General features: G+C 47.1%; 1 protein-coding gene and 1 long non-coding RNA gene across 2 annotated transcripts; one reads left to right on the forward strand and one right to left on the reverse strand.

The window, feature by feature from the left end:
• Positions 1-2,182: 2,182 nt before the first annotated feature.
• On the reverse strand, positions 2,183-6,009 carry LOC133624673 (uncharacterized). Its single transcript, XR_009818035.1, has 2 exons — positions 5,918-6,009; positions 2,183-3,012 (listed from the first exon to the last, which is right to left on the reverse strand). It is a non-coding gene; the product is annotated as an uncharacterized LOC133624673 (long non-coding RNA).
• Positions 6,010-9,026: 3,017 nt separating this feature from the next.
• MID1IP1 (MID1 interacting protein 1) lies at positions 9,027-10,993 on the forward strand. The gene is made up of 2 exons (XM_062000038.1): positions 9,027-9,425; positions 9,806-10,993. Exon 2 carries the CDS (start codon positions 9,953-9,955, stop codon positions 10,439-10,441), a length of 489 nt encoding a protein of 162 aa, XP_061856022.1. The 5' UTR covers positions 9,027-9,425; positions 9,806-9,952; the 3' UTR covers positions 10,442-10,993.
• Positions 10,994-23,502: the final 12,509 nt, after the last annotated feature.

Consider the following 23,502-nt stretch of genomic DNA (forward strand, 5'->3'; position numbering starts at 1 on the left):
GGTTATGCTCTTTTGCAGCTGGGAATAAATAAGGGTTGGACCTTGCTTTGCCTGAGAGGTGGCACGGGTAGGGCTGTAAGTGGTGTGTGCTCACAACTCCACCATGAACTTGCAAGATCACACCTTAAGGATCCTATTTCAAAAGACTCCAGCATGAACCATCAGGACTTGATTTTTAAACACTTCCATGCTCTTTTGGGTCAGGTCAAAGGGACTCAGGGATGAGCACAGGGAGCTCTGTTTAAAGCCTGGCCTTCACTGGTCACTGCCTATCTCCTGAATCTCTCAGCCAAGGTGACCAGCTCAGGGCCATAGCGTGGAGATGGGCATTTTCTTTCTTTTGTTCCTAAACGGACATGCAGTGTCATTTAAATATTACAAGCCTCCACCATTGAAAAATCTCAAGACCTCGTGGCTGCAAAGCTCCACTCTTCTACAGAGCATAAAATGGCAGAGAATAGTGAAAGAATACCTCTTACATCAAGCAAGTTCTCTGTGCAATCTTCTTTTAAAAATTAAATGATACAGAAAATCATCAATTCAAAGTCTCATCGTAGTGACCCAGCTTCAACATTATCTGAAGATTATGTTCATCCCTCATTTAATGAGGCTGTTTGTCAGTTTAGGGGAGGAATGGAGTGAACCCCCTCCCTGATCCTGGGAGAACTAGGATAAGTGTGAAAAATTTGATGGTGGTGCTGTCTTCAATGTAGTATGGAGTAATAGTACATACCTGTAAAAGGTACGTGTAAAAGGCTGGATTCCTAATGCTGTTCTGAAAATTACCTTAAAACACATGCAATAATATGTTTTATAGGTATATAGATAGATATTCTGGTCATTTTCTTGATGCTATGGGTGTCAAACACCTAATGGTAGGAGACTTTCCTTTTTGTGCCTTAGACTGCTGAATGCTGTATGTGTCTCCTCTGAACGTACCATTTACCCCAGTTTGAGGCAAGGAACGTAGTTTAGGATTTTTAACTGACTTTCCTAGGTGTGACCCAGGCACAGTGAGTGCTGATTTACCTTTCAGGAGCACCCTTTCTCTTGGAAGCTGAAGAGGAGCTTGCTGTTGCTCTGAACCCTGCTCAGCCGTTTGCCCTCTGGTAGTGATGGGGAACGTGGCAGCTTGTCTGCCCGCTCCCATTTCTTCCTGCAGGCACCGTGTTGTATATCCCTCATGAGTCTGACCACAGCTTTCAGAAACATCCAATAAATCAACAGTTAAAAGGGAAGAGTAGACATGGGGAGCAGGTGCTTATTATCTGTGCATCTCTGGAGAAGAATAACCCACAGTGTATTTCCATGCCCATTTGAAATGGAATATGACCATGACCCTGCAAGTGGCTCTGCTTGAATTGTTCATGGCATCATGTTTTACTCCTAATATTTTCATTGTCTGCCTCCATCAGTTTTACCTACCACTGTAGCATTAATTTTGTATGTGGATATGGAGGCTGTGCTTTAAATAATACAGCATATGCTTTTTATTTGCCATGTAGAATAATATTTTTTTGGATGATTTATGTTCCACCTGGACAAAATTATTTTTTATGATGGGTTTATTTCATTTGCTCCCACATTCCCAAAAGGGGGGAAAAAAAGAGAAACCTTGTAAACCACCAATAATGACCGACATAGAAATCTGCTTTGAAATACAAATTTACTGCAAAAACAGATTCTCTCCAGCTATGTAAATGAAAAAATGCTGTTGTAACAATCTGAAGCTTGTGAACGCATGGTACTGCTAGAGAGTGTAATCTTCAGGCTCTTGTATCATCCCTTACACAATGCTGGGAGTATGGACAAATTCACTGACATCTATAAGCTCTTCCAGCAGAACAAAATTACACATATGGCCAGAGCATGGATTTAATTTAGCTCTTTTCAGAACTTCATCAAGAAACAAAGCCAGGACAAAACCCTGTAGTCTTTTCGATCTGCACATTTGCCACAGAACTCCATAGGCTAAGCCGCCAAATCTACCTCCACTCCAGTTTTCACAAGGACTACAGAAAAATATATTACTTCCCATTGAAACAAGTTAGCTTCAAACAGACAATATGGGCCTCAATGACAAAACAAAGAAACAAGCGAGTATGATATACCTTGTTTTGTGTTTTGCGACCCTGGAAAAGACTGGCAGTATTTTCCTGTTAATCTATCACCCACAGAAATACTCATTACACACAGATTTATTTTAAAACAAACAAACAAAAAAGCCATTCGCAGTCCTTAGCACAACTTTGTTCTGATTTCATCTTCCAGCTTTTGGTGCTGGTGCTTTTTGTAAAGCAGCTAAATATTAATCACACAAATCCATAACAATCATAGCAGTCAGAAAGCTCTGCTTCTATTTTCAGTTGTAATAGCTGTCTTTAACCATACAACATCCTACATCCTAAACCGCATTGTAATAGGAGTGCATATAATAGGGACACAAAATGCCTCCACGTCTGAACCGTGGAGCTGGGAAGAGCAGGATACCCTTTCAGAGCAGTTTCCCTTTTAATACTGAACGTAACAAGAAGAGGGAGGAGTCCCACAGGAAAACCCCACTGCTCCTAGTCCCACTCTGAGGTCATCACCAAGGGGTAAAAATCCAAAATGGTATCTCCCCCTTGGCATCTTCTAGCGGCAAACAGAAGATTTGTTCCCATGCAGGCTTTCTCCTCCCCGCACAAAGCTCTGGTCCAGCCTCTCAACCTGACACATCCCTAATTCTTGCTCTGCCAGCTAGCACAGATTGCTTCAGTGAAGGTGGAACACCTTTGTTCTGCTCCATTTTCTTCTCTTTCTGAGCACTGAGAAGAGTGGCAAAATTATCAACAAGCTAGGCACTGAAAATCAAGTCACTAGTTTAAAACAAGGAAATACAATCTATAGGATGAAGGTGCTCTGTATCTGTTTCTTCATCATACCAGCCCCGGGGTCTTTCAAACAAAACCAGAGCTCCTGTTCTTCCGCAAACTCCTTGGGATGAAGACAGCTCCTGCAGGAATCTGGAGCCTGCAGATGGGAAAGGGAAGGAAAACAGTATAAAAAAGTTACAGTAGATGGTGCTAGAAAGGTGCAGAAGACACCATCCAGTCATTTGAGGATACCTGCAAGATTTACTCCTAAGCTAAGCAGTTTAGAAAATGTGCAATTTAGATTTATCAGTTTAGAAGGGAGATTCAGATAAAAACAGTTGAGCCGGTGAGATGATTAAATGGAGAACCTCACGCTGAGATGATGCTCACCTCCCTACACGTGCCGACCAAGGGGAAATCGGGCACGGGCACCCCCTCAAGCTGCACCCAAGAGGTGACAGAGAAGGCAAGGTGCTGCAGGGTGACAGGAGGAGAGGAGGCAAGCTGCAGGGAGAGACCTTCCTGCACCCAGGAACTTCTCCCAGGAGTCCGAGCCGGCACCCTTCCCGCCTGTTGGGATGGGGATGGCAGACACAGTGGGAATGCTGCAGGTTACACTCAGAGCGGGAAGTGCAGAGGGGTATTTCCCGATGTGGGCCCCTATGTGTCAAAGTGTTAATATCACATAGCGAAGTGGTCTCGTGTATTTAATTGTATCAGGCGGGAGAACTCTGATATATGCTGCACTCGGTTCGCTGCTCACGTGCAGATTTACTCGGCGTTTTAGCATGCGTGCTGCCTCGCTGACAGAGATTAAAGGCTCTCCTCAGAGCCCCAGGTATTATGCTCAAATGTATAAATCAGGGCTTAATATAGAATATTTGTCCATAAAAATATATCACAGTGGCATTCGTTTGGCTATCTGCATATTAAATACCGTTACAGAAAGTCATGGGTTTATGGAGGGCTATTTTGCTATGCCAGTAAAGTCTCCTGCCATCATGAATGGGTGCCTTTCCTGCGTGGTGGTGAAGAGGAAAGGGGCAGTTTTTGCTAACACTATTCATGACCTCCTGCACCTGCCCCCATTCTCTGTGCTGTGCTGTGCCGGGAACCTGCTCCCAGGCTGGCCTCTGGCTCTGGCAGGGCAGGGATCACGGTGGAGATGACACTGTGAGCCTCTAAAGGAGAAAATTGCATGATGCATCACCACTCACGAGCACCAGTCAGAGAGCTGTTTAGACTGAGATTACAGTCTCAGAGGAGACTCTCGTGCCTCTTGGTCACAGGGTTACTACGATGATGCAGTTGCAGCTTGTATGCAGGAGGGAGGAGGGATTTAAATGATGGTCAGAAAGAAAAGCTGGATAAAACCTTCACAAACCCTGTTCAGATTAACCCAGATTCCCAAGTTCTCAGCTTTTAGGGACTTGAAATTGGCTAAATTGATTCTTTCCCCTTAAAGAGAAGAAGAAAGATGGAAAGGAGAGGATGAAGCTTATACCTCAGCCACGAGTTTACAAGCATCATTTTAGACTGGAGGGAATCAATGCTCCCTGAAAGAGTTTGTGCAGTCCAGAGGTCTCGATCGTTCTCACTCCAATTCCATATTAACACAGCTCTACGAATTTCTCTGCGTCTGCTCCTAACTCACAGGGATGCAAGGGGGAGAAAATCAGAGGGCTGCTCTTCATCCTCTTCATTTTCAAGGGAGGTTGGTTTGGGGTTTTTTTGTCTTTTTCTTTTAAATTCCTATTATTAACACAGAAAAAAAACCTCCACCAAACCCACAAAAAAACCCAAAGTCCCTGAGATCCCTGGCGCATCCTTGGAGTGGCTGCAGCCTCATCATGGATGACTAGACAACCGCCACTGTGCCACATAATGAGGAGCACGCACGCTGCACCGGGAGATACTAATGAGGGAGCTACAGCCCCCTTAGCCCTCTCCAGTAAATCCGTGTCTGCGAGCCATGTTTTATTTATCAGGCTTATTATAGCAGCGCTAAGGAGCCATTTGAAAAGGGCCACTGTTGTCCTGGGCACTACACATCACAGTGCCTGCTCCCACCACCTTCCAGGGGAAACAGATGAAGCTGGCAAAAGGCAGGGGAGAGGGATGCTACACATGTGCCATGTAAACAACACTGAGGCAGCAGCATTTATCCTGTCTGTTCATTTATGCAGCAGGGTTTGGACTGTTTTGACCTCCCGCTGCCAGCTGAGTACTGCTTGGGAGGGATCCCAGGCCCTGAAAATATGCAGTGACTGGCAAACAGATTAAAGCTGAACTTGCAATGACTTCCAGGAATGCTTCTACGGAAGAAAGGACTTTGGCAAAGACCCAGGTGCAAGCTGCAGAGCCAAGTGACTTGGAGGGGCTTCACAGGAGCCACCTGAAACAGCCACCTCCCTGCACAGCACTGCTCCCTGCTCCTGCTCCTGTGCTTTCCACCACTCACATGAAACACCGTTCATCTGCACGTAGAGAAGGCTACAATGTGGAGCCCTTGTTGTGCTATTTCTGTCTCTCTCAGATTTACATGCTGCCAGAGGGAAAGGGGATTTACGGTCACCACTCCCTTCTCCAAACATACTCTTCCTGACCCCTCTGCATACCTTCCCAGAGGTTTCTGCTTTGGAGAACTGCTCTACTCAAGGGGGACCAACAGGAACAGGAGTAAAAGGCAGCTGAGTGGAAAGATGGAAGAGAGACAAGTAAATCTTTGAAAAAAGTTATACCGCAGATCTCAGCAGGACTTAGACAAACTGGTCTGCATTCCTTTAACAGGTTAGATTTCCACTTGCCCTGGTCATTAGCATGTTAAGCTACAAGGGCTGATTACGTGAAACTCGTGGAGAAGCATCAATTAAGATAACAAGTTTACACACATTCCTTCTGGATGAGAAATGACAGGTCTCCTCGGTTCAGACTCGTACAACTGGACTCCGTTTCAGAGAGAGAAGTGTTAACTGCGTGCATCTGTACTGCCACCCAAAATGACAGAAGCCGTTCGCAAGTCTGAGAAAAAATGTATGTCAAATAGGAATAGAAGGACTCACCGTTTCCTAGGCTGAACTCTCATCTGCCATGTCACATCTACAGTGAACTGCAAGGGGAAGTGAAAGTCCCAGGAGATGTTGCTCTTTTACAAGGCCAGCCCAAATGGTGTTCCCAGGCTGCAGAACGCAACACCCGGTATTTGCACGTTTCTCACTTTGCGCCCACGCGAGATCTCATCTTCTTTTGCAAACACTTATTTTGCAGAACAACCTCCTAACCGCCAAAGCGTAGCCACTGCTGTTCTGCAACGTGCCAGTGGCACCCGTTTGGTGCCAGCACGCATCCTGGGAAAACTGTTCGCAAAGACGGGTTGTTATCCTGTTGCCCCTGACGTGAGAATTTAGATAGGCCTTTCCAATGTCACAGAAACCCACGCAAAGTTGACAGAATCATCTGTCTTTCCTTGAAAAATCCTGCACAGCTGCTAACGTCGCCGGAGGAGATGGGCCACCAGCAGCATTATTTCTAAAGCTAGCCTTAATAGCACTAACCTTAGTGCTGCTCTGGCTAAGTATCGGTCTACAGCTAAGTTAACTAGCTAATACTAGTAATAATAGCTGAGTGACAGTAATAGCTAAATAGTAATAGCGACTGTTCATCCCTGTCGTTCAGGAGTCAGAAAGCAGGCACTCATCCAGAAAGGACTGAACCCCACCAGCTCTTTTTGATTTCAAGAAAAATTAAAGGTTTTGAGGAAATATATTAACTTACGTGTGATTCCCTTTTTTCCTGAACAGCATAACCAAGGCATTTTCACCCTTACATTGCTGGGCTTGTACATCAGGAGCGCTTCATCCAGTTGAGGTGCTGGATAAAGCCAACCTATGACATTGTGGCCTTGGCTTCCTTATGCAGGCCCTTGTGCTGGGAAAAGATAAGCATTTATACCATCTTTGCTTCCTCATGGCTCAGGACACAAGACAAGGGGTTTCCATCTGATTCCCCTTCTAGGCACTGCGTGGCCACAATAACAGGATCATCCTGAAGAGGACATATTTTAGACAAACACCACTAAAGTTTGGGCTGCAAATGGGATCAACTTTTATGAACAGGAGGGGGAAAAATGTCCTTTATTTTTGTCTTGTGTGCACAGCCATTGCCATTACATATTAGTCGAGTTAGAAATACATGCTTCTTTACTTCGTTCTAACCAAAGAGCAGCCACATTTACTCTGGCTCGTGGTAACAATATACATTATACATATCAGAGACATTTACACTACATATCAAAAGCAATCAGAACATAAGGGAGATTTTTATTAAAAAAAAACAAAACCAAAAGGCCAATTGCCTTATGCTGTGAAGTCTGGCTCGTGTATGATCTGTCTCAGACTAATGGGTTAGACACTTGGCCCACACTGGCTACAGCACTGGATTAGTGCTATGCTAAAATGTGGTACCATTTACAGTCAAAGGTAGAAGCAGACTGCGTGGCTCTATCCATTTTGGGAAACAAAAGAGTCAAAATTATTTTACACTCAGGTCATAATTTGTATCTATCATCGCACTTGAAGACACAGCACTTCCTCGTCTGGTGCTTTTGCTATGACTGCGTATTATCTGCAGCTGCAGGCTGGGCTATTTCTATCAACTTTTGCTCCTCCCCAGCCCCAGTGTATTCTGACCACGGCTAAAGTCTTCAGTTTTAATTTGTTCCGACATTTATTTATTTATTTTAATTTGGAAAGTTGGACAATAAACCAATTCTTCGTTCGAAAGATTTATTGGTATTTTCCCAACTTAACAAATGTTCAGCACACGCTGCATCTCAATTCAAGGCAGCAAAACTGCCCGTGGTGTGTTAATGACACACTGGGTCTATACTAAGACGCAAGTATATGTTGTGGCCAATTTTCTAGCCTGGTGAAATTACTCGGTTTCGTGTTTTTTCTTGCGTAGTCAATTATCTGGGAAGAGATGGTGATTTCACGGCAGACCGTGTCTCCGCTTAAGCCCAAGCACTTGCAGCGCTTGTGCTGCCGACGAAGGGCCGCCTCACTCCTTTCACGGCCGATCTCTCACCCAGTGCAGAAGAATCGGCCTCCTCCTCTCAGGTGGAGCAACGCGGAGGAAGCCTGAAGATGCTTGAGACCTTCAGGACGCCAGAGAGGCTGCGAGGAGCAAGGAGGCAGCCGGCGCGGCCGGGAAGGGGAGACCCCCTGCCGCTCAGGCTGGCCCGTTGGCCGGGCTCTGCGCAACCCCTCTGTCCGCTGCCGAGCACCTGCGCTGCCGGGGTGCTCCGCGCATGCTACAGGCGTGCTCTGGGGCTGCTCGGCGCCGCCGCTCCGCTCGCCCGCAGTCGCCGCGGGCTGTTGCCGGCGCCGCGCGGGCTCTCCCCGGCGGGGGCGGGACGGTAGCGGCGCGGCCCCCGCCTCTGGCTGTTGGTTGATCCGTCGCCATGGCGACGCGCTCTACACCCTCCCCCCTCCCCTCGCCCTCCCTCAGCCGCTGTGCCCCACGTGACCCGCGGCGGCTCTCCGCCTGTTGCCAGGGCCGCGCGAGCCGGCGACAGGGGGCTGCGTGGGAGGGGGTCGCTGCGTGCCATTGGCTGCTGCCAAGGCTCGCCGATTGGCCGGGGGCCGGCGGAGCCGAGCCGCTGGACGGCCCGCCGATTGGCTGTGCCCGGAGGTGAGGCCGTGGGGTGATGCCGGTCGCCCCGCGGCCCCCCGCTGCCCCGCTCGGCCGGCAGACAAAAGGCCGCCCGGGAAAGGGGCGCGACCGCTCCCCCCTGCGCCCTCGGGTTGGATCGGCGAAGCTATGCGAGGGGGAGGAGGGCACTGGGGAGCCGCGGCTCCTCGGCGAGCTGCTGGGAGGCGGCGACGCGAGACAAGCGCCGGCGGCCCCGGCGCCTTCCCCCGCTCCCCGCCAGCCAGCTCCTTATTGCCGCTGGGGCACGCGGAGCGCAGCGGGGCGGGCGGCGCGGCCGTCACGCTCACCGCGAGCCCGGCAGCCAATGAGCGGCCCGGGCGAACGCGAACGACACGCGGGGCCCGCGTGTCCCCGCCGCCTGCCCCGTCAATCACTCTACCCCCGCCCGGCCCATCCCCCCTCCCGCCGCCGCTGCCTCAGGGCTGCTCGCCTCCGCGCGGAGGGAGTGGAGCGGGCTGCGCGCGGGTGTGGGAGCGCTCCTTTCTGCCGTGGCCAGCGGCAACGCCAAAGCCACGCCACAGGGTCCCCCTCGGCGAGCGGGATGGATGCCCGCGGGGTGCTCTGTGCCCCCGGGGTGCTCTGTGCCCCCGGCTCGGCTCAGCCCGGCCCGGCTGGCCAGTCGTTCGGTCGGTCCCTACGCCCTCCCCGCCGCGGTGCCCTCCCCCGGTGCGGGGTGAGAGGCGGAGTCAGAGCGGCGCGGCCGCCTCCCGCCGCCTTTATCTGCCGTGCCGGCGCGGGGGGTGGCACTGGGAAACACCTTGTTTTAAGATACGCGCTATAAATACGACGGAGGGGATGGGAGTGCGGCCACGGGCGGTGGCGGGCTGACGGCGCGGCGGTGAGCGGCTCCGGGACACGGTGGGTGCCTCGGCCGGGTCACGGTCTGCGTTTTAGCTCGCTGGGACGGTGCGGGGCTTCCGTACCCTCGGCTGCCTCCCAGCCCCACGCCTGACTCCCGGGAGGAGTTGCGGGGTTGGGGTTTTGGGTGGGTTTTTTTTTGCGTTTTGCCTCTTTTTGTACGGAGGGGAGAGGCAGCGGGGAGACCTGGCGGCTGCACCGAGCATCCCGGCAGGCTGGCCGCGAAGGGGGAAGGGCGGTGAGAAGGGATGGGGAAGCCTAAAAAAGGAGGTGCGGCCGAGGATAAAGGCGGCGGCGGGAGGGGACGGGGCTGGAAGCCGGGTTGGGAGAGGGAGGGAGAGCTGCCCCTAACCCCGGCGCCTGCCGCCGCCTCCCAGCAGGACTGTGCACGCCAATAGCCGCCGAGCCGGCGGCGGAGGACAGCCCGTGGCACTAGCGAGGAGGAGGCGAAGGAGATCGCCGCCGGAGGAACCCCTGCGGTCCGAGCCGCCCCGCTGAGCTCGTCCGTCCGCCTGTCCGCCGCCACCATGCAGATCTGCGACTCGTACAGCCAGAAGTACTCCCTTTTCAACGCCATGAACCGCTTCATCGGCGCCGTGAACAACATGGACCAGACAGTGATGGTGCCTAGCCTGCTGCGCGACGTGCCGCTTCTGCTGGAGGAGCTGGACGCGGCGGGGGCCGTCTGCCCGCAGCGGGAGGCCGCCATCCCCGCCGGCGACCCCGACTTCTTCTCCCGCAGGGACATGTACAGCCACTACATGCTGCTTAAGTCCATCCGCAACGACATCGAGTGGGGCGTGGTGCAGCCGCCGGCGGGAGAGGAGGCGGCCCGCAAGAAGGACAAGCTGGGCGGCGGGCCCGCCGAGGAGGGCGAGGGGGAGGAGGACCTGGAGAAGCAGTTCCACTACCACCTCAGCGGACTCCACTCAGTCCTCTCTAAGCTCACCCGCAAGGCCAACGTCCTCACCAACAGATACAAGCAGGAGATCGGCTTCAGCAGCTGGGGGCAGTGAGCGCTGGGGGGGGAGGGAGAGCGGGGGAAGGGGGGGAGCCCGGCCCGGCGGCGGAGGGCTGCTCCCCACGGCTTCCCTGCGCCCTCCCAGGACTGCATCCGGTTTTCTACCAACGCACAAACGAGAGAGAGAGATGTAAATTAATCACTACTAGTTTATTAATTATTTCTCACCCCCATTCTTGGGGTTTTTTTTGGGGGCGAGCAGTTGCTGTGCTCTGCCCGGGCGGGGAGGCTGAACCCGTACGTGTACGAGGAGGTGGCGTAGCTGGCAGACGAGGAGGCTCAACGCAAGCCGATGAACATAAGGAAACTGTCAGAAAATTGCTTCTCTTGCCCGGGAGGGAACCCAGTGGGCTAAAGAGCATCCCTCTTTTGCGGGATGGATGGTGGGTCCCACAGTTGTACATGTACTGGAATTTATTTAAAACTTTTTTACTCAGATGTAGAGTATATTCTAAAATAAATGCAAATGTATTAACTAAAGGTGACTTAAACTTTTTTTGGTATGATTTATCTTTCTTTAATTAAATGATCTTTTTAACATCTGGAATTCTTCTGTTGTTCTTCCAATTTATTTCCAGAGCTGCCTTCCCTAGACACGAATCTCTGCATGTGCAAGATGGGGTTTTCTGACTTCTTGTTGTTTCTTTTCTCCAAAGGAACCTATTAGGTAGTGAAGATAACCAGGCGTATCTAAAATGCATGAGTGACTGTATTAACTGCACCATACATGGCCTGAATTTTGGTAAGCTGTTCCCAACCAGACAGTTCAGTTGCTCTGTGGGAATGCTGGTGTGAAGGTCAGTGCCCCTTTAACAAAATCTGAGAAGATTGAGTCATGGTTATTTTGCAGGCAGCCAATTCATGGAGGTTGGAGCAAAGCCTAAGAATGACTCTTGCTTTTTTTTTTTTTTGGCAAGTATCTTAATATACTGTGAGGACCTCTTTTTCTTTCCTTCTGAGTAGGCCTAGGATACTTCCCTCCCCCATCTTTTGCGTTACTTTCTTTCCTCTGTAATCCTCCTTGGATACTGGGAATTGATTTCTTTGTGGTTTTGGGGTTTATTTTTTCATTTGCTGAACTAACGTGCCTTGGAATTGGGTGTCTGTATCATATTCTGATATTAAAAGTGTATTTGCTGATTACAATGCGTGCCTATCCCAGAGGATAACGGTTTAATAAATATGTATGTCCTTCTGCAATGCATGAAGTTCTCTTCTTGGGCACTGAAATGCCAAGTTCACAGACATCTTATACAGAAATTTCACTTTGTGTTATGCTGTCAAATTTAGGGCTTGCTTGGTGTGGGATTTTTCTTTTCTGTTAAAAATACAAGATCTTTTTCTCCTGCCTTAAGGACAGTTTTGCTTAAAATCAGATATTCCCTAGAAATTTGTTTTTTAGACCAACTGTCAGTTCATTGTAGTAAAGCGTGAGCACTCTAGATATGGTACTAGTTTATCGATGTTTGCATAGTTAATCAGCCTACATGTCTGTTTAAAAATGCATATTTTAGAACAGTTCCCTTCTAGGGTAAAGAAGAGTTTTGCAAGGCTGGATGATTTTTAGCTTGGCAACACTTGTTCTTTTTGTAATGTTTATAACTCATCTTCCCCCCCCCCCCCCCCCCCCCAAGCTCCTTGGGAAGATGCCAGGAAAAAAAGTCAGAAACAAGGAGCGGGATTGCCCTGGTTTCCTAACATGTTAGCTTGCCAGTCTTCCTGTGGACTGGTACAATTGTACGAGGTACAATGCCTTATGCTGGGTGGCAGAGTCTGGCTCTTGCTGAGGACGAGAGGGAGAACCTGTTCTGCTTGGATTCCTCCTGCCTTGCGCTCAGCCGCAGCTGGCTGAACACCCTGTTGCAACGTCTGCTCTGCTCCAAGGCACTGGTAAAAAAAGGTCAAGACAAAAGTAACTCTGTTTCAATCGTATATTCAAAAGAACTCCTGGTAACTTCTCCTGGTAGAGATTTAGATGATGCTGTTTAAATGTTGCACAAGAGACAATGGAGTGCTGATTCAAACTGAGTAACATTAGGAAAAGTGTTACATTATTGCCATGTTGCATCCATTCCCATTGTACCCCAAAAGAAAGATAAAAGTTTATCTGAAGGAGCAGCCAAGAACCAGCTATTTGGCAACAAAGGTGGCATTTCCTTACAATTCAAGTGTTGTGTAACAGAGGAGGTAGGCTGATACAGTGACTCAAGGGTTTGCCTTGCCTGAGTGACTAACCCACAGTTGCTGAACCAAACTGCCCCAGGTAATCCCAATTCTCCTACGGCTTTGCTGCAGAAACTCACTCTGGCAGATGAGACATTGCCACTTCTAACCAGGGAGCTGCTTTCGACTTCCCCTTTTTCAAGGTCGTGGGAGACGATAGAGGCTCTTGGGAACAAGAAAACAATCTCATGATGCAGGCTAGGAGGGGGGCACAACAGATAAAATGAGGGATATATTTCTTTTATGAAGGACAAGGGATGGGACTTTGCTGTTGGATGCTGTGGAAAACAACTTGATGGGGTGGTCAGGCAGTTATGTAAATGTCGGCTCCTGACATTGCAGTAAACAAAGATGAGATTTCAGAGTCTTAACACATAGAATTTGTATGGTAGATGCTGAACTGGGAAAAATTTCCATGAGCAGTACTATATAATGCGATTAGATTTATTATGAGGAGTTAGGTTTTGTTGGGAAGGACTGGATTGTTTTAAGTGCTTCTGATGGGACACTGACTCAACAAACCTGAAGTCTACCCCAGCAAAGCAATTCTGATACTTAGAATATTGACAAATGCTGTTAGTCTAATGTGAAAGTATCTTTATGATTTCAAATACTTTGATAAGTGGCTTTGTCTCCAAGCCACACATCAACAAAAAGACAACTTGCTAAACTCCTGTAACTGTGTACAAACCAGGGGAATATACACAATTACTGTGAGAAGCAGTTGTCATTTTTTAGCTCGCTTAAATGGAAGACACTCAATATACAGTAAGGCAGGCATGAGAAGAGTAATAAATAATGAGATTCCAAACAGTTTGCACTTACAGATTGATTACAGCAGAAGGTATGTTACAGCCAAGAAGCCTCAAGGACACTGCTCGTGGGGTGCCTCAGTTAATACGGAAAAATGCCCAATACTTGTCATTATAGTTTATGAGTCAACCCTTGGTTTTGTGTTTACAATAGAACAGGAGAGCAGAGGGAATGGGGGGCAGGGGGGGAGCCAAGCTTTTGTCTTGAGGCATGTATGTATACACATGTATAAAAAGTAATGGCTTTGGGGACAGACATGAATCCCATTGGAGGAACAGCATTTGAAGGGCTACTTTGGCCACTGGCTGCTGTCCTGGATGGATAACATGTCCGTACTGCATTACGTGTGCATTTCAGGAATTGTATCTGCCTCTGGCACCATAAGGTTTTCTCCATTTCCCCCCCCCCCCACCAGAAGTGGGCTGTCTTACCCAGGCCAGGAGCAAATTAAAAGTCTGAAATCAGTATCTTGACACTCAGTTGGACCAGACCCACCTGCTGCAGTCCCTTGTGCTGGATGGGTTGCATTCCTTCTCAGCCTCCTCCCCACTGCACAAGCCCCTTGTGCGGCTGCAAAGTTCATGCTCTGGTCAGTGCATGGTGGAAAGAGCCAGACAGGGCTGAACCAGGCTAGGCTCTCATCTTCCTACTTTCCCTCTAAAAGCTTTCTCTTGCAAAAGGCTTTAAATAGATCAAGATATCTGAGTTTTGTGGTTTGTTCCTTTCCATCCAACCCCCCCCCCCCCACCCGCCCTCTCTCTTGCACCAAGATACATGAGTCATCAGTAGCTCAGCTTTGCTGAAAGATGCACTACCGTTAGCGGCCAGTTGGAAGGTTATATTAGGTTCTCATTATTACGGAGTTAAGCTTTGTGCCCTCTTCTGCCAGGAAGAAAAACCAAAGGACAGAGACATAAAGCTTCTCCTGTTTGTGCCTCTGGGTTTGGTACACAGCTCTCTATTTATGGAGAAATCTGCAATGATTTTCTCCCATAGACTTACTTCCCTGAAGCATTGAGTATGGGATGAGAATGTCCAGAATTACTGCTTTTTATTATTTATGTCTTTAGATCTTGCTGTTTATATCTAGCAAACAGTGTGCTAGGTATTATATTCAAAAAAGCTCAAAGATATTAGGTGATAATACACACAGGGATAAAAGAACAGCACAATGGGTTTTAACCTGCCATGAAATCTGAGGGGAGTGCAAGTGAGGTGAGCACTGCAAAAGTAATTCCAGTTTTGCATGCATTTTTCTGTTACTTGTTGTCACCTTTGAACAAGGAGAAATACCTGAATCCATTTGTTGTGAAGTTGCATAATCATTTTCCTTTCAGACCACAGACTTGCTTGACAAGTTTGGGTTAAAATTAGTTTTAAGGCATGAAGTTCTAAGCTCCTTTCCAAAAGGAAATTTGCAAATAGACTGCAGTAATTGTGTATCTTTTTTTGCTGGGAGCTGACTGCCAGAATCAACAATCTTTATAAAAAGTAATATTCTTTCCTCTTTCAAACACATTTCATATTGTTTGACCTGAGGTGATGGAATGAGGGAAACACCTTCTAAATTTTGTGCTTTTGAATTTTGCTCTTGAAGAGATGGCACAGGAAAAAAAGCTTAGGGGCTTAGAAAGAAAACAGGTGCCTCGGTATTAAAGCAGCAAATGAGCTTGCTTTGTGATGTTTGCAAGATTTGTCATTGTATCAATTTAAGCACTGTAACTTTTTATCGTGTTTATCTACATACCTCAGATTCTTAAATAATTTGTTCTTTTCATTCTGGCCTGTTTTACCTTAACAACTTTGGGTTACAAGCAGCAGGATTGATGTCCCACAGGAACAGCAGCACCACTTAAGACTAGCTGAGCCTTCTAAGTGCATCTCTCCTTTCATCTGTGTTTGAACTGAGAGGATGGGCAGAGCACCTAAAGCCATGATTCGGAGTACAGTCAGTGCAGCAGCATGGTAACCCCCTTGCTGTGGAATTGCTGTTTAGTCAGTGGCACACATGCTGGAGCAGGGAGAAGGATTCAAGGTAAAGCTTTCCTTCTGGGATTTCCTTCAGACTAGGCTGTGATGGGGAGGGAGAAAGCCAACGGGGAGGTTTCTTACTCTGTAACCAATGTGGTTTTACCCTGAGGGCAAAGAGTGGGAAATTATGGGGCATCTTTCACCTGTCCTGAGCAGGAGGGCTAGTGCCTGTGCACAGACACTTTCCACCACCCTCAGGGCACAAAATATTTATGTGAGGTCCAAGCTGACAGCTTTTGTGTTTTATCAAAACACCTGGGAGATGATTAGAGATTTGCCAAGTCACCACTTATCTGCCAACAAACAGGTGTTGCATGGATAGAGGCTGTTTCAGTGCAGAAGTTAGATATCCCACTTTTTCTATGGGTCTATGGGAAGCCTGACTGGTCAGCTGGTTTCACTTATACCACACTCAGGTGAGGTTTTGCTGGAATCTAATAGTGCCTGGTTTTAGGGGTTTTGGGTTTTTTTGTAACGTGTGGAAAGAAATAGTTGTAGTCTCAAAAATTTCAATGTGATATTCTACTGCCCTCATCTCTTTCGCAGGTAGATCCAAGTGCAGATCCAAGGAGACCCCACGTCTCAATTACATGTACCTCCACATTAGCAGTTTTTCAAGTTTCAGTATCTGAGATACAGTATTTCACCTTACATTTGAAATAGCTTCACCAGACTTGTCGTCACAAAGCAGGGAATGAGCATCCCCCTCTGGATGCCCAGTGCACTTTTCAGGTGGGGTAAGCAACCTACAGACCCTCCTGCCAAGGAACTAAGTTAGTTTGCATTTCATCCTTACTATTGGGCCCTTTGGAAACAGGGACGCATTTCCTTCTCACGGTGAGTGCCTCTCAAGCCCGATTGTGTGCCACTGACTGAAGAGCTTGGATGGACATGCATTAGTTCGTTAGTTAGTCAGTACACTGACAGGTACAGCAGTATTTGGTTGTTGTTTTGTTTTTGCAGGACTAGTTACAAACTTGCCTGTTTGAAGTGCTGAAGCTAGAAGCCGACAAAGCCACCAACTCGATACAGTTACCAAGCTTGCTGACCACAGAGGAGTCTGCTCCTGTTTCTGTGAACAGATTTCATGAGGAAAGTACCACAACCTTTCTTTGAGCTAAACTTCACAAAAATCTTTTTATCTGAGTAGCCAACAGTGGGTAATATTCAAGATGTCTCAAGTCACCTGCCTTGCTTCTTGCTTTCCCATATGTGCTGTCCATCCTTATGTACTCTTTTTTTTGTTCTCTGAAGGCTATTTCTCCTATGGACTTCTCCCCATAGAATCATAGAATGGTAGGGGTTGGAAGGGACCTTTAGAGATCATCTAGTCCAACTCCCCTGCAGAAGCAGGTTCACCTAGATCAGGTCACATAGGAACATGTCCTTCCCAGTTCACTTTCCCATCTCTCTAAGACATTTCAGCCATGAAATTCCTACTAAACTGAGCTAATTTCAACACCCAGACAGGTCTCACTTTTGAACTGAATTGTAATTGGTAATAACAGTGTATTGGGTGATTTTGTGACATTTTGTTGTTTGAAGCATGTAATTAAACCTGGCTTCTTTTATTAACCTGCTATTTTTCATGTGGAGGCATTGCCTTTTTGAAAATGTTTCCACAGCTGATCACCAATCCATACTTGAGAAATATCCAAGCGCCTAAATAGCTGTGCTGAAGGCAGAGCCAACAATGCAGAAAGCTGGTTTCTGCTGCTAATGTGTGCCATGCTCATCTTTTGATATGCCCTACTAATTGCCATTAGTATTAATTGTAGCGTCACACTCACACTGAGAGGAAAATACACCCTGAAGCGAGCCTGTGTGGTGACAAGGAAAAACAAGGGAGCTGGAAGAGCATGGCCTTCACATTTATGATGCTGGCTTTTGTATTCAGGTTCAGCACAAGGCAGGAAAAAAAAGCCTTCTTTTAAAAAGTTGAGAAGCTTGTCTTTAATGAAACAGACAGTGCATTTCCTTCAGCTCCCACTGCTATCATTAGTACAATATTTAGCAAAGACTGAAATAATTCACATCAAGGTGAATGCAGTCATGTACATCTTATTTTTAAAACCAAGCTAAGAACACATGCAATATTTTCAAAAGGCTATATATTTTAAGACCCAGAGGTGGTTATTTCTTGACTGGCTTAAGCCTATACAGTGCCAAGAGGGCTGGATCCATCTTGGCCCCTGGCCCCAACCCCTGACCCCATTGAACAATCCTTTTCTGTTATGCTAGCACCAGCACTTATGCAGCAATGGAGTTACCAGACCAGGAAGCTGATCCAGCTGAAAAAAATTAGTGGAGGACAAAAGCTTTCAGTTGTACTAAGTCCTTCATTCAGCAAAAGGTGTAGCTGCATTAGCTGCAGGGCTGGTGTGCAGGAAGTGTAGGGAACGTGCTGCCAGGAGAAAGAGTGGGACCTCACCTCTTGGCAGCCACGTTCATTAAGCAGGTTGTGAAAGTGTCATCCGACTCCCATCTACAAAAGAAATTTGTATGCTGATGAATTATAGAACCATGGAATCATTTTGGTTGGAAAAGACCTTTAAGAACATCAGGTCCAACCACTAACTAATCTAATTCTACCATGCCCACCACTAAACCATGTTTCTTAGCTCCTTATCTATTCATCTTCTAAATATCTCCAGGGATGGGGCAGCCCATCCCAGTCTTTAACAATCCTCTCAGTGAAAAAGTTCTTCCTAATCTCCAATCTAAACTTGCCCTGGAGCAACTTGAAGCCATTTCCTCTTGTATTACTATTCATTACTGGGGAAAAGAGGCTGACCTCCACCTCACTACAACACTCAGATAGTTGCAGAGCGTGATCATGTCTCCCCTCAGCCTCCTTATCTCCAAACTAAACACTCTCAGCTCACTCAGCCAGTCCTCATAAGACTTGTGCTGCAGACCCTTCACCAGCTTTGTTGCCTGTCTCTGGATGCACTCCAGCACCTCAATGTCTTACCAAAACTGGTAGCTGCTCAGGCCAAGGTCCTGAGTGGGACTTGGGAGTGGTAGCATGCACTGATGTGCCACCTTCCTCTCAGGTGCTGGCTCCTTCTACCAGAACCCAGTCCTTAAGGAGGTAGCGTGGGCTCTCCTGTCACGCTCCTGTGCAGCTGGGAGAGGGCCTCACCAATCCAGAATGAACTCCTCAGTGCAGACACTGAGGAGACATGGCTGGTTACACCTCAGCCCTCTGGCACTGAGATTCCTCATGGTTACCATCACCAGGAGATGCTTCTGCATGTCTTTTAAGAGTGAGATGTTTGTGTCCTTCAGAAGACAGCCGAGAGCAATGCTGCTGGCCTGCCGTAGCCGCCAGACAGCTCCCCAGTGATGGGAGGACAGCAGGAAGTGCTGTGTCCCAGCTACCTTGAGAGCATCTGGAAAATGCTATGGGGCAGTGATGCCAAGTAGACCATGGTAGTGGTAGGGAAGCCTTTAATATTTATGGAGTGCGAGGGAAAGAGAAACAGGAACGCTGGATTTGTGTTGTGTATAGACACCAACACACACCGAGTCCTTGACACAGAGATGAAACTTGGGACTTGCCCTCCCCGAGAGTGCCCTAAGCACAAGGTCTCTCTTGCTCTCTAATTAGAGGATGCCATGTAAAATAAGGCTGCAACCGGAGGGTTGAGAGCCAGGAGAGCAGGTTGCTCCTGAAGGGAGTGGAACCAACTCTTCAAGGAACCCTGGCAGGTGAACTTGAAACCACTCAGAGGATTGAAAATAAGGCCTCTTCTAGCCCCTAAATATGCTACTGAGTAAAAAGGCAGAGTATTTTGTGGGGGGGCCTTCTCAACAGACATGTTTCAAGACCAGTGACAAGGCTGAAACCATTTCCCTTGGGGGCTGTGATTTAGAGGAGGGCAGGTTGTGCCACGTTTCTGTCTTGTGGCTCAGCTCACCTTCTGCAGGAGGTTGAATCTTTCTGTGCTACAGGAATGAGGCTTCTTCTCTTGCTTCGATACCACTGTGTAAGGTTTTCTGTTGCTGCTGCAGCAACCAGCGTGAGTGGACATCTGAGGGAGGCAGACTTCCAGCAAATTTTGCCTGATTCTCTCTGATGAGTAGGCAGCACTGCCTGGCAATGGCTTTCCCAGACAACTTCTCTCTCTGTGGCCCTGGAATCTTGCCATGTCTTGTTCCTCTCTTCTTTTCCTTCCCTACTCTTTGAGCAGCCACCTGGAAAACACAGGAGGGTGTAGGCAGAAGACTGAAGCATCAGGCAAGAGGAGGATGGATTACCTATTGAGTATGCCAGGGGATGCTGCCTTTATGGGAAGCTTTCCCCGTAAGAAAGCAAGATGCTGTAGTGGGAACAGGAGTACTAATCCGCAGTGCTCTTCCAACCTGATTTATCTCCCTTAGGTCCCCAGCCTTGCCTAGTATATGAATTTTTTCTGAAAGAGATGCTGAGCAGATCTGTGCTTTTAAGAATAAGGTGCTTTTGTCAGGCTGTAAACAACATTTTAGAGAGCTGAGAGCTTTGATGTGAAAGCACAGGTAACTATGTTCCTTTGCACTGTTATGGCTTGGTAGATGAAGAGAATGGCACAAAAAGCTTTATATTTTGAAATGAAATGTTTTTATTCTGCCTTCGCTTCCTTTATCAGATTTCAGACCTGGTGCAGTGCCTAGATGTATGTTGTGAGTCTGATGTGCTCAGCAGACCTCGGGACCTGCTGTGGAGGAGGGCTGTGTGTCCCTGGCCAGGCTTCCTGCCCAGGAAAGTGGGAGGCAGGGTTGGATGCTGTTCACCAGGTTTTCATCTGATGTAGAGTCAGCATGTAGAGTGAGGAAGACGCCTTAACATCCACAGTGCCCTTAGGGTCTGCATGTATGTAATGGCTTACCCAGAAGATCCTGAGGAAGAGTTCCCATCAGAAATGTGGTTAAGGGCCCTGAACCAAGAAATCCCACAGGGATTGTTGATATTGACGATGGTGGGACCCTGCCCTCTGCAGCAAGGGCTGGGCTTCAGGGGCTACCACACCGGCTCCCTCCCCCTCCTTCTCCCTTAATTCAGTGGCCAGGGGACATCTCTGGGTGCAACGGCTTTCTCCGCAAAAGCTTGGCTCAGTAGAGACCAACTGTCAAATTCTGAAGCACTTGCTGCTTTTGACTGTGTGTTTTGGACAGGATCCCCTTCCATCTGCATTGATGCCACTATTGTTTGTATACACAGTTTTAAGAAGGGATTTCCCTTCCTTCCCGCTCCTTTTAATATCGTGTAGCAGCTAGAAGCAGGGAAGAGAGACTGGCACCATATGACCAACCAGCTGTCTGTGGACTGTCAGAGCATATTGTGGGGAACACAATGTGACTACCTTTGATGCTTGATCATTCAGTCTCTGTTGGCTAAGCTATACGCTGTCTTCTTTCCATTCAGTTACTCTGAATGGGTCAGTGCATGGTTTATGTGGCAGTATTTTGAATAAAAAAATATAGTATGGTCCACCTTCAGTGCATGGCAAGAGCCCCTTCCCAGAAAAGCATCGTGACTCATGGTGTCTGAGCATCTACTCCCAGGTCATCCTTTCTGTTGTAAAGCAGTGTCTTCACTTTTCTTTGTTTCTCTTTTCTAAATTGCTTTTAAAGGAATGGTAGGAGGCCACTTTTGCTGCAGCCTCAAGGTAGCAAACATAAGTGGTTTCAAGCAAAAATACAAAAGCTAAGTATAGATGTCACACACTGATGAATGTTGGAGAGATGGTGAGTTGTCTTTGACCTCAGTCCTCTCAGTTTTCTCTGCAGAGGAAGCAGAAATGCATTTTAAAGGTCATTTCCATTATTTGTGAGTAGTAAGGATATATGAACACAGGTAAGTATTCTCCAATTTCCACTAGGAAATCAAGATGCTCTTACGGAGGGAAAGAAATGCATCCTGAGGTGCACTGAGGACATAGTGCATGATCTGTTACTTCTGCTGGAGACCCTTCCATGCATTGCAGCAGGGAAGGGCAGTTTGTGATCACTGGGGAAAAGCTATCCTCTGTGCCACTTGAAGCATTTATGAGACAAAATATTTTCTGAGAATGTCTCCTAAACTGTGCTCTCTGATGCACCTGGTTTCCAGAACCCTTAGGCACAAGCTCTTAAAGTTGAAGTTTGATATGAGGAAGTCTCCAAGAAATTAACCCAAAAAGGGGAGATGTTCTTTCAGGAAAGAGAAAAAAAAATGTCTTCATTACTAATCAGATAAAATTGCTAATTTCTGGGAAGCCACACACTTTCTTTGAGTTGGCAGATCTTAGTTCCCTCAATATACAGATGACAGTATCATACACTGCTAGTTTGCCAGCACACATACTGCCTTAGTTACTCAGAAATGTGTTGTGTTTTATTTGACAAGTGGTAAAAACATGGTCTGCTTTACTTCTCTTTAACAGTCTGATTTTTAGGCTACTGAGGTACACTCCTATGCATTCACCTATTCGAGGAGGACAGGTTCTCATAAAAACTGTATGATGATTTTTATAACTGTATATTGATTTTTAACAATAATATGTTCTTTTTGTCCATCCCTTCTTCCCTGCTTCTTACATTATTTATACTGCAATCCTTTTCCTCCTCACGCATGTCAATGTGATTTTCTTTCTTCCCAAACTACACACTGTCATTTTTGAATTCTACTGACTTTTGCAAACAAGTTTTCAGCTATTAATTTAGGGTTGTAATTCGTCTGAATGGGAATAGAATTATTGTCTTTTCCTTTCTCAGATGTATCTCTGAATTTAGGGATATCTGTGGAAAAACACACTATATTAATTCAGTGTTAGGGACTGAGATTAGGACATGCAGCTGGTGTCATATCGTATCTGCCGCAAAGCTTTAGCACAGCAGAAGACCTCCTAAATACAACTGCCTGGAGTAGAAGGTTTGAGTAATCAAAAGAGGGGAAATGGAGAGTAGCATATGAGCAAAGTTGTTCATTTTTTCAAATCTCAGCTCCTGCTGTAGGAAAGGAAGAGAACTTAAACCTGCAGAGATCTAATTCTGATTGCAAGAACATCATGGCAAATAAACATAATTTACTGCACGTGCACTTAAAGAAATGCTATGGCTAGATAAGGCAAGTCAAGGTGATTATAACTTACTAGCACAATCTATTTAACAGAAAATAACTGATTTGAATTTTGGTGAAGTAATATTTTTAAATAAGTTTTCTGTAACCCCATTTTTCTTTCTTTCTTTCTCATCCTACATATTCCCTTTCTTCTTCTCTCTTCCTCTTCTTGAAGAAGCTGATTGACAACTCAGGGTGGTTTCCTTGTCTGTGGGGTTTTTTTTGCATTTAGCCCTAGTGTTTTGGAGAAGTGTTTGTCTGCAGCAGCCTAGCCAGGCTTCCCGGGCTGGAAGCATGCTTTCTAAACCAGGTGTGTAGATCTTCTCTACCTTTGTCCCACAGTTGAACTGAAGAATTTTCTAGGCCTCAGGGTGATATTCAGTCCTCTACTCCTGTGTCACCCACACTACTCTACCTCAGACAGATGCTGCTTTTCCCAGACAGATGCTTCACAGCCCACAGAGAGACCCAAAAGAGTCTTTCTTTCTCACTTCCCATCTCCTCTCTTGCATCTAGAAACAGGATAGGACACATTCATATCTCCATTTTTCTTGCTGCTTTCTTCTGTTTCCTGTCCCTTCTGTCCCTACAGAAAGACTAAGGACTACAATAAGGGTCTCTCTTTATCTTCTATTCCTGGTTTAGGGGCTAGAGAAGAGCAGGATGCACTCCTGTTTGCTACTGTCAGGGCTACTGGACTGCTTCCAGACCTGCTTGTACCTCTCCTGTGACCCACTTTAGGTGAAGCACAAAGTTGACCACTTCTGTTTTATTTCCCAGAGTAGTACAGATGTTTGGGACAAACAGTAGCTGTGGAAAAATGACTTTGTTATGAACTATGAGAAAGAAACAGCTGAGATCATAATGGGTGGATCCCTCTTTATCCCAACATCCAAGTCAGCCTC

Source organism: Colius striatus, chromosome 1 (assembly GCF_028858725.1).
Source record: "Colius striatus isolate bColStr4 chromosome 1, bColStr4.1.hap1, whole genome shotgun sequence".
NCBI lineage: Eukaryota > Metazoa > Chordata > Aves > Coliiformes > Coliidae > Colius > Colius striatus.